At 39.2% G+C, this 13,462-nt stretch overlaps 1 protein-coding gene across 1 annotated transcript in view; it reads right to left on the bottom strand.

Annotated features, from left to right (window-relative positions):
- The window catches only part of THBS4 (thrombospondin 4), a 57,075-nt gene that overhangs the window by 20,149 nt on the left and 23,464 nt on the right, over positions 1 to 13,462 (bottom strand). Inside the window, exons 6-11 of the mRNA XM_074200104.1 lie at positions 13,257 to 13,308; positions 11,719 to 11,903; positions 8,582 to 8,719; positions 7,365 to 7,433; positions 4,971 to 5,123; positions 10 to 114 (exon numbers count right to left, since the gene is read on the bottom strand). Of these exons, the coding sequence (XP_074056205.1) occupies positions 10 to 114; positions 4,971 to 5,123; positions 7,365 to 7,433; positions 8,582 to 8,719; positions 11,719 to 11,903; positions 13,257 to 13,308 (702 nt within the window). The remainder of the gene's footprint in view (positions 1 to 9; positions 115 to 4,970; positions 5,124 to 7,364; positions 7,434 to 8,581; positions 8,720 to 11,718; positions 11,904 to 13,256; positions 13,309 to 13,462) is intronic.

The raw sequence follows: 13,462 nt of genomic DNA, 5'->3' as shown, positions 1-13,462 counted from the left end.
CCTACTTACCTTTTTGCAATTCCTTCCAGAGCATGGCAGTTCCTCATCAGGGTAACTATCAATGTCAGTGTCCTTTCCACAGATGAAGCCATCACCAGCCCAACCAACACCACACTATGAAAAGAAACTCTATTAGGGATTGAAGACTGAATTGGGCAGTGATGCTTGGCACCAGTTGGTAAACAGTTCAGTTCCTTCTTTACCCAATCCTGAAGCCTCAAGAATCCAAACAGGATTTTTTTGTTTGGACTTCTCCATCCATTCACAACTGCTCTACTGACAGAGTACCTGAGGGCCTTAAAATCATAGTCATTCCTCAGAATGTAACCATTATCTAAATTGAGTTTTACCAGAGGAAAAACCTTCTGAGGCCTGAGCCTTGACTCATCTTCTTGCTTTTAGTATCATGAAAGCAAGCAAATAACAAGCATTTATTAAGCGCCTGCTATATACTTAATACTGGGGGTAGGAGCTGAATATACAAGTACCAAGAATGAAACAATCCTTATAAGAAACTTATATTCTATAAAGACAAGAAAAATATATATGTGTGTATAGGGCATGCGCGCGCACACACACACATATATTATATATATATAGCACAGTTCCTAAGTTCAAATCTGGCCTCAGACAATTACCAACTCTATGATCTTAGGCAAATCACTTAGCCTTAGTTTCCTCATCTGCAGAATGAGCTGAAGAAGGAAATGACAAACCACTTCAGTATCTTGCCAAGAAAACCCCCAATGGGGTTCACAAAGATTCCACCATGACAGGAAAAAGACTCAACAAGAAGTATGTAAACATATATGTGTATATAACAAATAACAAAGCTAATGAATACAAGTATACGATGTATTCTGGGAGGGAGGAAAAATGCTATTTGGAGTGAGGGTGGAGTCTCAAAAGACTTCAGCCTGCAGATGATGTTGGATCTACATCAAGAGGAGAAGTATTCTGAGAGATAAGGAGGAAGAACATCTCAGGCATGGGGAAGGCCAGTACAAAGGTACCAGACAGGAAGTGAGGAATCTGTGTGAGAACAGAGAGAAAGTCCATTTGTCTGGATCAGAGAGTATAGTTTAAGGGAGTAAAAAGATCAAGGAGCTCTGAATTCCTTTGTTTCCTTGAACTTGTGATGAACTACATGATCATAATGAGATAGGAGCCAGTGTCTTGAGTTAGCACAATAAGTATTGCCTATTTTGGGTATCTGCCTATTCAGGCGCTTATTCCCCCATCTCCTGACATTTACATAGCACAACCAAGGGAAAAGAGAGAAGATCATTGGCTTCAGCAACCAAGATCTGGAGAGTCCACTGGGGTCAAACTAAGCTGCAAGAAGAGGCCCTGGAGGGGGAAAGGGCAGTCAAGCAATGGAAAAGAGTAAAGGTATCAGAGAAAGGAAAAGATAGGAGACTAGGAAAATTAGGAAGAAAATAATAAAGCTAGGAGAAAAAAAGAATTGTAGAAAGACAAGGGTCAAAGGAGAGAATTGGAGGTCAGAGGAACAAAAAAGAGCTCAATGAAATGGACATGGATTCAAAGGGAAGCAACTGGAGTTTGGTATTAATTTTAATGGTTCTTAATCAAATTCAGAGAAATCATTTTGAGATCAAAAACTCCATTTGCTGGGGATTGTTCTCAGTCCTCAGAGATGGCCATTTGAAACTAGAGCATTTTGAGGTATTTGATTCTAAGGGTGCTGCTACTCCCCTTTCCCCCTATCTATGCTCAGCTCCCAGCCTGAAGTATTCCCCAAAGAGGGCCCCAAACTCGCAATGGTGCCACATGGTTGCTGATTTACTTTAATGAAGAAAAAGCCCTCTAGGAACGAATACATTTTTAATGAGCCATTTTTTAGCAGATTAAATTATTTTAGTAGTCACATGAAACTTATTAATCCGTTACCATCTGCTGCTGCCTCTCATTACAAATTCAAAAAGCACATTAAAAGTCCTACCACCCACCATCCCAGTGCATCCTCAAGTAGGGCACAGGCAAATGAATTAGCTATAGAGAAGAGGCAGTACAGTGAATTAGGGAAAACTCCCCCCCCCCAATGTACTCCTTCTTTTCACTACACCTCAGGATTATTTGCTTTAAGTATCTTTGCTAACCATCCTGGTGAAAACAAATCCCCACATCTCTAGCGAAAGGCATATCAGGGAGGTTCAGGATACTTGGCGGTGAGTCATTTAAGAGGTTTACTGACTTAGTTCTTAGAGAACTGAAAGTTCTTGAAAGCCTGGGATTTGGAGATGATAATGATGACTTTGTCCTTCATTCTCAAAGAAGACCATGACATCAGGGAGGTGATTCCATGACAAGAACATGAATTAGATTTGAGTGAGGGGGTGCTGTGTTGTCACCAGTCCCACTTTTTTTTTTTAGGTTTTTTTGCAAGGCAATGGGGTTAAGTGGCTTGCCCAAGGCCACACGGCTAGGTAATTATTAAGTGTCTGAGGTTGAACTTGAACCCATGTACTCCTGACTCCAGGGCCGGTGCTCTATCCACTGTTCCACCCAGCCGCCCCAACCAGTCCCATTTTCTCCACCAGAGTCATTTGGGTCAGTGCCTCAATGCCAAGATATGAATCAATATGACTAGAGATTCCCTGGATGAAAGGCAATGAGGTTAGTTAAAGTGGCTTGTTCAAGGTCACACAGCTAGGAAGAGTCAGGCCAGATTCAAACTCCTGTCCTCCTGACTCCAAGGCCAGTACTTATCCACTCCACCACCTAACTGCCATAGAATTTGGAGAACTCATAGCAAGAAGGAGTCTGTCAGGGATGGCTGGGTGGTGCAGTGGATAGAGCACCGGCCCTGGAGTCAGGAGTACCTGAGTTCATATCCGACCTCAGACACTTAATAATTACCTAGCCGTGTGACCTTGGACAAGCCAATTAACTCCACTGCCTTGCAAAATCTTTTAAAAAAAAAAGACGTTTGTCTCCATGAGCCTACCTCTTAATTCCTGGGATATTTTTGTCTTTTCTCCTACTGGGTTGGCTTGTCACCTTGGAATACTGTCATTCCAGGAGATTTTTCAGCTAGAAGTCATGCAAAAGGAGGATGGGGGGTGGTGTGGGGAAAAGGAATGTTTCTAAGGCATGATATAGTGAAAAATATACTCAAAAAATGTATTCATCAGAGTATCTGGGTTCAAATGTTGCCTCTACTACTTACACATTGAGTGACTTTGGAAGAGTCATCACATCTCCTCTCAAGAAGTTCAGTTCCTCAGTTCCTCAGCTGTCAAATCAGGGGATCAGACCAGGTGGTCTGATTCTAAAAATCATTTTCAGCTCTAAATCTATGATCCTGGTGGGTCCTGGCATAGGAGTCTGGTTTTTCCCTAGGATACTGGGGATAGGTGCATTTCTAAGGGTCAGCCATAAGGTGGTGCTGTGATTCTACAAATCACCAGTCTGGTCCAGGGCAGTCACCGGGTCTTGTTTTTGTTGCCTAAGCACTTCCTCTACTTAGCAGTTGGATGTGATTAACAGATTAAAACAAACAAACAAAAAAAATTGTAGATGAACAAAAATACTTCTCCCTTGATATTGGGAATCACTTAGAGGATCCCAGAAGACTTTCAGTGAATATGTGTGTTTTGGGGCAGGAGGGAAAGGGGAATAGCGCTTTCCTCTTTGAGGCAGCCTAGACAAGGAGTTGAAACTGAAGTATGTATGAAGAGGGAGGGAACAGCTATTTATGGGGCAATATGTACTAGATACTGTCCTAAATAACTTACAAACATTATCTCATTTGATCCTCACAACAACCCAGGGAGATAGGTTATTCTCATTTTACAGTTGAGGAAACTGAGGCAGAAAGTGGTTAAGTGATTTACCCTGCCTCACATAGCTTTTATCTGAAGCATAATTTGAACTCAGGTCTTCCTGATTCCAGGTAAATGCTGCTTAGTTGTCTTGATAGACTTTATGTATTGGGTATACCTACTCTGAGAAGGAGCTAATTTTTAAAAAAAAGGATTGGTTTGTTCTTCAGGTGAATCAGGCCACATTCCTAGACCACCCAAGGCATCCAAAGACAGTCAGTTGCCAAGTCTTTGTTGATTCTCTTGCCTTAACATCTTTGGCATCTCCTCATAATCTCCACTTATTCAGGATGACTTTAGCTCAGGTTCTCAGGATCTCTCACCTGGATGCTTGCAACAACCAGTTAGGCCACCATCCTACTCCTAGTCCCATGCCCTTCCAAATTATCTTCCACACAGCTGCCAAATGAAGATTTCCATGGCACAGTTCTGACCGTGTCACTCTTGCTAGAGAAAATTCCAAGTTTCCCTATTCCTCTGTGAAAAAATACAAACTCCTATGTTGGGTCTTTAAAGTCCTTCACAATCTAACTCCAATATATCATTCTAGGCTGATTCCATCTCCCAAATCCTTGCCTTTCTATAGGCTCTGTCTTTTGTGCCTGGGAAGCACATCCATCCTCATCTCTTCTTCTTAGAAGCTTAAATGCTTCCTGGGGGACCTTCTCTGACCCACCCTACCCCCACTCTCTCCTCAGCTGCTGATGCCTCTCTCCAAGAATTACCTTGCATTTACTTTTTATATTCTTATATGCTTTCCTCATTAGAATGTAAACTCTTGATTAGATGGTTGCATGCTTTATTGTCTAAAAGCAGAGTCTTCGGCAGATCCTCTTATCTAAAAGGAGCAGAAAGTCTGAAGTTTGAGGATAGCTGAGGAGCATTTTTGTTTTTTACTGATTTATTTACCATTTCCATAATTTATTATCACAACTGCTATTTTTGTTAACTGGCCTCAAATAGGATAGTTTCTTAAAACTTGGTTGAAGAGCTATTGTTGATTTTTCATTGGATTGTGGTTTCATGTTTCCCACATTTTGATTAATTTTTTTGAGCACCTGCCCTCAGAGAGAGAGCTGGGTAAAGGAACAACCTCAGAAGTGGAAGAGCAAAGCCATAACTCACCACACAGGTCACACCTCCTTGCCTCTCCTCAATACACTGAGCATTCACACTGCATGGATTAAGTTCTGGTTTTCTGCAGTTTCGGTCAGCTTTGCATCCCCTGATCTGATCTCCAGTGAACCCTGATTTACATGGGCCACACTGATAAGATCCCTGCAAGGAAAACAACAGAAGGATCAGTCAATCAGTATGCATTAGGCACCTGGGCCAGGTGCATGAGCTATGTAGAAAATAAATGAAGGAGTCCCTGACCTCAAGATGCTTATACTCTAAAAAGGAGCCTATACTGGCCAGGGTCTCACTCTGGATCCTTAGTTTCTTTTTCCTGGAATTGAGGTTAAGTGACTTACCCAAGATCACACAGTTGGTAAGTGCCTGAATCTGTGCCCCTAGATTCTTAGTTTCTAAGATGAAAACAATTCTCTGGGCATGGGATACTGCTATGACATTAATAGCACTGTTTTGTATGTTTTATAATAACAATAGATATAATTTATTTAGTATCATTTATATGGATTAAAAAGTCACTTTAAATTTATTCTCATTTGGTTTTCATTGTAGATGGATTAATGAATTGCATTTATATTAAGCTGAAGCTCCATTCTTGCTGTTTCATGCAAACCACAGTCTGCTTTCTAAGAAAATATCCGTGAAAACACCATCCAATTATAAGTTACCATAGGTCAGGAAAGATTGCTGTGGGAGTTGGGAAAGAGAAGAATGATAGGGAACTGTCTGAAAGATGCTTTTTTTTCCTCCAACTATTTTCCTTTCTCTCTCACACAGGGAGTAGAACATAAGGAGAAGAAACAATTATGTAGTCTCTGTGGAAAGAATGTGGAATTAGGTGCTGAAATTTCACCTCTGCTATTTATTTCCTTTGTGACTCTGAACAAGTCATTTTCCTTTCCTGGTCTCAGTCTATTCAATTAAGAAACAGCTGCCCTAATCTATTAGAAGGGGTTGAAATTTCCAGTGGAGATAGAAGACTTGCTTCCTGGGACACGATTAACAAAAGGAGATATTCCTTTGTCTACCAGACGTTGGTTCAGGCATCGAAAGAAACATCTGTTCATCTGAGGACTCTGTCAGTTGGGCTGTGACTTCAGTTAAAATGAAATGAGAAGGGTTGGATGTAATAAAGCACCTAAGATTCACACAATGCTTTCTACAGTCCTCTGAATTCATTTTTTTTTACAATGGCTGCATGAGATCAGAATTGTCCTTATCATACAATGTAGATGGAATCCTGAGGCTCAGAGAATGACTTATATCCATGGTCACATAAGCTAGTCAATGTCTGAGGCAGGATTCAAACTCAGGTCTTGGGTGATTTCAAATTGAGTGACCTTTCTACTATACCACATTACCCTCCTGCTTTTCTGACAGTTGAGTGAACAAATGACAAGGGCAGGCTGGGAAAGAAAACTCTTAGTTCACAGTTACTTTATTTCATCTTCTTATAAACAACAAGTCAGGGTGGAGGTTGGTCCTGTGGGTTAGTGTGCTCCCAATAGCTCTCCATTTTTGCCAAGTGTTTTCCATTTATTTTTATTGCTTTTCCACAAAACCATGTATCCTTAGGCTGATTTCACATGCAAGGAGGCTGGGGAAGTGAGAGGTTGAATAGCTCGCCTGAGGACCACGTGGCAATCAGACAATGGCTCCCGCATCCCTAGCCTGTTGTCTGCTTGCTGACCTTCCTCCCATTCATTCCTTACTTAGAAACAGCTGACAGAAATGTGCTGGTAAGGACTGAAATGATTAAATCCTAGCAGCTAGATGCATTTCAGAAACTATCCTGGCATGCCAAGCCATTCTCTATAGCATGCGGGGATTCTGTAGAGTCTCCCAGAGCAGTCAGAGATACAGCTGTGGGGACACATCATCAGCTGGATTGCCTCAAAAATACTCTAGGGCTCTGAGCATGTGGGAATTGCAGTATCCACAGGAAGTGCCTTAAATAGGACCATCTTTAAAGAATAAGTATCTTTAAGATAATTACATCATATGCTTGTATTTAAAAGTACACTGATGAAACTCAACTGGAAGTAAGAGAATGTGGGTGGTTTGTTAATTCTTCATATAAACTTTTGTTCTTATTTGGTTCTGCACAAATATTATTGCAGTCATGTGTTACATTTGAGTTTTGTGGTCACAGTCTATAGGCACACAATCACTTTGGTAAATTATTGAGCTTTTAAAAATTATGGAATAAAACAAGCAATAACATATAATAAAACATGATTGCCCATGAAACTGCAAATCTTTGATGTAAAACTTGTTATTCCTTTTAAATATGTAATAAAGTTATATAAATTTTTCCCCTCTTTTTTCTTCCTTCCCCCCCAAATAAATTATTGTGTTTTAAAAATGGTTGCAGAAAATACTTACCACAGTGTTAATACAAATAGAATTGGGGACACAGGCTCCATTTCTACACTCATCAATATCAGAGCAGATCTAGTATAGAAACATAAAAGATGGCTCTTAGTTGAAAAAGGAAACACGACCACTCTTAGTTGTCTTGACAACTTTGTGGGATGTGAAGCAATCCAGAATTATGGATGAGAAGGCCATTTGGGCTAGCTCACCTTTCAGCAGGACTAGACTCAAATCTCCAATGAACAGCTGTCCATGCTTTAAAATAGCCAGAGAAGACTCCCTATCCTGTAACCTCTATAAGTGGGAAGTTCTTTCTGATGGCTAGACTCAGACACATCTCACAGCAATTTAAGCCCATTTTATTTGTTTTGTCCTCAGTGGAGGCAAAGATAAGCTTCTCACCATCACTCACTCATCCATCTGATGACTGTAATTCAGCCTTATTGCCTTCTGCCTCTCTCTGCTCCCTCTCCCGATATTTACTTCTCTTCTATGGTCTAACAAACGGCCCCCACTGGAAATGAGGAATGGGATAACTAAGAAATAATGATGCTTCCTACTCTGCTTCATACCTAATGATTTCCCTAGGGTAGTAAAAAACCTATCTGAGGAGATCAACCATCTAAAAATGCTGAAAACATCCCTCCCAAAGTTTCACAGTCAGTCAGTTTAATAATGACCTGGATATTCTGTATATTTGGAAACAAGCAGAGAATGTCATAGAATTTACTGCAGTTTGTGGCTTGTAAATGCTATTGAAGAGGATAGGGCTATTCTTTTCCTTCTTATACATCCTCCCTAGCTGCAATAAACAGTACATAAATACAAGTTTATCTTCCCTTTTAAAGTTCTTCTGTTGCTTACATTTTTCCCCTTTGATGCCCAATGGGTCTGAATATTAAAATGTTTTAGTAGTGTAAACCTAGTGAGACTCAACTCATTCCTCAAACTTGGCAACACTAGATTGCCATCACTGAACAGTTGCTCTCAGCCTTCTTCCCTCCCACCCTCCCTCCTAGAAATCTATGAATCAGAGAGGAGTAAAGAATAGTACAGATGTGGCCTGGTGGGCATTACTTATCTTCACCATATGATAATCACCCAGGCAGGTCAAATTAATAATTTTTTGAAAGAGACACGAAAGAGCAAGATTTATTCCAATTTTTACTAAGTGAGAAGGGAGAAATACAAAAGAAAAGGAACTCATCTTTGGAGTCATAACTCACTTGCTTATGTGTCTTGGCGAAGGTGACTCCCACTCCCTGCACCATTGGTCCTGTGAAGCCAACTGGGCAGGTATCACATCTGAAACCTGGAGTCAGATTCAAGCAACGTACTCCACGGAAGCAGGGGTGGAAGGTGCACTAGCATGAAAGAAAAGGTTCAAAATATTTAGTCAAATGGGGTGCTCTCATTGAAATCTGGAACTCTTCCCAAATGAACAATCACATCCCAGTTATTTTTCTCTCTTTTCCAATACCTAGATACCATGCTTAGGATGGAGTAATAAATCTTATCAAAAGAAGGAAGGAAGGAATGTATGCTGGGAAAGGATAGAGAGAAATCAACATTCAGACTATCATTTATCATTAAAGACCATAGAGTCTTCTCCTAGGTACTAGAGGAGAAACAAAGCTTAAAGATACTGTTCTTGCCCTCAGTATCTTTACTGACACAAGAAGCTGCCAGTCAAGTAGGCAAGAAAAGGAAATAACTGTAAAAAGAAACCAGAGCAGAAGAGAAATGTGAATGAATTCTATAAAAGTTTGTAGAACAGAGGAATCACCTCCACTGGGAAAGGGATCAGCAAAGGCATTACCGAAAGGATAGGTTTGTATTGGGCCTTGAAAGATGGGAGGGTGGAGAGTGTTGAAAGAAGGGATGGCCTAGATTTAGGGGTTCTACTTATTTCAGATCTGTTGAATCCCCTATTTTTTTTTTTTACCTTTTTTGCAAGGCAATGGGGTTAAGTGGCTTGCCCAAGGCCACACAGCTAGGTAATTATTAAGTGTCTGAGGTTGGATTTGAACTCAGGTAGGTACTCCTGATTCCAGGGCCGGTGCTCTATCCACTGTGCCACCTAACTGCCCCAATCCCATTCCTTATAAATTAATTAATTAAAATTTCTAATTGTTTGTAAAGATAATTTTCAATATTCATTTTTGTGAAGTTTTCTCCCTCCTACACTTCTCTTCCCTCCACCCTTAGGATGCCAAGTAATCTTGTTCAATCATGTTATACATATTTTCATTTAAATTCCTTTACTCCATATAAATTGTGCCTGTGGTATAATAATAATAATAATAATAATAATAATAATAATAATAATACCATTTATACAATGCTTTAAGGGGTAGAAAGAACTAATCTTGTGACAACTCTGTGGAGGGGAATGGACAAAAAATAGTTTCAAAATAACTGGCCTTGAGCTGAGGAATTTGTGCACTCTGGGAGTGGTCAAGGGAACTGGCTAAATGTTTGTTCTCAAACTCACCACAAGGTGAGAAAACTAGTCAGTTTTCTGACTTAAAAGTACAGTTACATTGTGGAGATAGAATGGAGACAAAAACTTCCAGAGTCAGACCTGGTCCCTCCATCTGGTTAACATGGCTCATGTTATAGTGAGTCAATGGGCACAGGGATCAGAATGATGCTACTTTTTATTACTGCTTCAATTAATATTAAAACCCCAAGTGCTTCTTGCCCTTTCAAGTAGGGTAAAAAGCCAACTCAAAGAATAAAGAAAAAAAATCTGGTTTTGGTAGTTCTATAAAATTGTGTGTAAATATCTATTAAAATGGAAGATTATTAGATACTATCTTAAGATCTTAATTTTTGGAGATGGGGTGAGGTGGGAGAGATGAAATATGTTTTATCTTTCTATTACTCAGGGAGTATTTATTATATTTTTCAGTTGGAGTGAGATTGGTCACCCTGAAACTTCATCTTCCCTCATGGCCTCTCTGCAAACTCATAATAATAATAATAATAATAATAATAATAATAACTGGTGCTTTAAGGTTTACAAATTGCTTTACATATATATACATATATATAATATATATATATACATATATATGTATTATATATATATATATATATATATATATATATATTTAGGTTTTTTGCAAGGCAAATGGGGTTAAGTGGCTTGCCCAAGGCCACACAGCTAGGTAATTATTAAGTGTCTTTAGACCGGATTTGAACCCAGGTACTCCTGACTCCAGGGTCGGTGCTTTATCCACTATGCCACCTAGCTGCCCCCTACATATATTTTCTTATTTGATCTTTTTAAACACTATGGAAAGTAGGTATTATTGTTATCCCCATTTTGTAGATGAGGAAACTGAGGTACACAGAAATTATGTGATTTGGCCAGGGTCACACAGCTAGTCAATGTAAGATTTGAATTCTATCTGGTAGGCTAATACTAGCTTTCAAAACTGAGATCATAGCTGTCACTCAATAAAACTAACCTACTCTAGTGTTGGTAATTTTTGAGGACCACACAAACAAGTTATTCCCTGAGGAATATGACCTGGATAGGGTCTGGGCTCATTGCCTCCTACTGTGAGTTGTGGACGTATGTAGTATTTTCTACTCTCTCAATAGGGACTGTGCAGATAACACCGAGAGGGAACCCTTACAACACTACCCCTCTTCCTCCTCCCTCCTTCCTATAAATGGGGGAAATGAGGGCAATTGAATAGGATTGTGGGAAAAAAAGGAGAAATGACTATTACAAGAGAAAGCAAATATATATTATGTTAGTACTTGTGATGGAAAGCAGGGATGCCAATCTAATTCAGGCTTCTCCATATTACATATATATGTGTATATATTATATATATGTATTTATATATTATATGATATGTACAGATGTACTATATTATAAATATGGATATAAGGCTGTGTCTCTCTATGACCAGTTCTACTCCTTTCTTATTAATACAAAATAATGCAAAATTTCCCACTGGTTTTAATCTTCCCTTTATTATACTGACCAGTATCCCTAATAGTTTCCAGAGATCCTTCCATCCCTGGGGATGGAAGTAGCTTTTGTGCAGTCTAGTGAAGGGGCTAATTAACTACTTCCTCTGTCAATATACCTTCTTTTACCATAACTTGTCATTATCAGGGGCTGTTTTTTTGCTTTTCTTTGTATCCTCAGTTCTTAGCATTTTATCTGGCAAATAATGGGCACTTAATAGACTTGACTTGACTTGATATATAAATAAATATATATACATACATATAAATTATATATATATATATATATATATATATATATACATATGTATATATGGAGGTCTGAGAGATAGATGATAAGATGACAGTAAACGTATTGCAATCTGTTCTTCACCTCATCAATGTCAGAGCAGGTAATCCCATTTCCTGTGTATCCCTCTGGGCAGGGACCACACTGAAATCCATCTCTGGTGTCAGTGCACCTGACTCCTCGGAAACAGGGGCTAGAGTCACACCTGCGAATCAGGACTGCTGGAGTTGGAAGGGTATTTGGAGTTGGAGCCTGGACACTGAGGGGACCTGAAAAAAAAGTAAAAAATAATTCAGAGCTGTTCCCTATCCAACCAATCCACATTCCAGTGATGGTTGTCAGTCTTGGAAAATTTCAGTCTGCAAAGGATCGTGGCTTTGTGGCTGACCCAGGGGGCAATGGAAAGCGACATAAGGGGCATAAATAATTTGCAATATATTTCCAGTGATGACTTTGTTGCAAGAAGTGAAATAAAGAATTGGTTTTAGAACTGATCCTGGGATTTCATTGAGTCAAACTCAGGTGGATAGGGGGTCTCTAAATCTCTAAACCATCTTTGGCATAAAGTGATTCAGAAAACCACATATTAACATTATCTATTTCCATTGTATTTTGGTTATTTCATTAATTATTTACAAATTACATTTTAATCTTGGTTGGCTGCACTTAGGAGTGTTGTGGTTGGCAATGTTGCCCTTCTCCCCCTACCCCATGTTTGAAACCTCTGGCATAGCAACTGAGAAGAAAGTTCTACTGATGCAAATTAACACTCTGTTACCTTATTCTTGGTATCAGTATATTTGCAAAAGAATTTTGGGATATCACAGATGCTGCAATATGCCTTATATGAATGTTTTAATGAAATGCAAAACCAAATTCAGCTTTTCCAGAGGACTTTTTAATCCCAAAATTCATTTAAAGTCATAGTCTTAAAGAATTATCTGGGAACATTTAAAAGTTAAATGACTTGCCCAGGATCATACAGTCAACAAATAACAAAACTGATATTTAAACCCAAACTCAAGAGTCTTACTGACTCTGAGACTGTCTCTCTATCCCACTACACCAAGTTACCTTTCTGGTTTAAGAAATATTATTCAAGAAATTCAAGACTGGCAAAGGAGGTGGGCTGACTATGCAATAAGAGCAAGGATAACCAAGGGCATCACTGTTACCCAAGAAAGGCAAAATGACTTAGATGAAAACTTCTAGCACACCTGTAGAAGAAAATGACTCCAAGGTTGGCCTTTTCTCCACTACCCCACACTATTTTCTGTGTTTTTGTTGTTGTTGTTTTGTTTTGGGGTAATGGGGTTAAGTGATTTGCCAAGGATCAGACAGTTATTAAGTCTTCCTGAGTACTTGAACCAATTCACCCAGCTACCCCATTTACAATTTTACAAGCAAAATCATCCCTCATTCTTTTGGATAATGAAGAATTTTATTCTACTCACAAAATAGAATTTTCCTCTCAATTAACTCTTCTTTTGGATGATATATGCCAAGTCCTGGAGCTTCAAATCAATGAAGACTCTAAATTCTGCAAACATTTTCACTAATTGGGTCATAGGATGCAACTTATTTATCTTATTAAATTAGTCAATTATGAGAAAAGAACTTACCACATGCATGACATTCAGCAATGGTGTTTCTCAAAAAAGAGGTTTCTTTGACCTTTAGAAATAGAAAGATGATTGAAAAGCATTATGATACATGCAGTCCTGGGTGAAGAATCTTGGGGGTGGTGTTAGCAAAGACTCTTGGAACTGATGGAGATTTGTCTTCCTATGTCTGGTGTTGTTCCCCAACTTCAGGAACCATTTCAAAG

Source organism: Macrotis lagotis, chromosome X, assembly GCF_037893015.1.
Source record: "Macrotis lagotis isolate mMagLag1 chromosome X, bilby.v1.9.chrom.fasta, whole genome shotgun sequence".
NCBI classification, from domain to species: Eukaryota; Metazoa; Chordata; class Mammalia; order Peramelemorphia; family Peramelidae; genus Macrotis; species Macrotis lagotis.
This window is presented reverse-complemented; position numbering and strand designations above follow the sequence as displayed.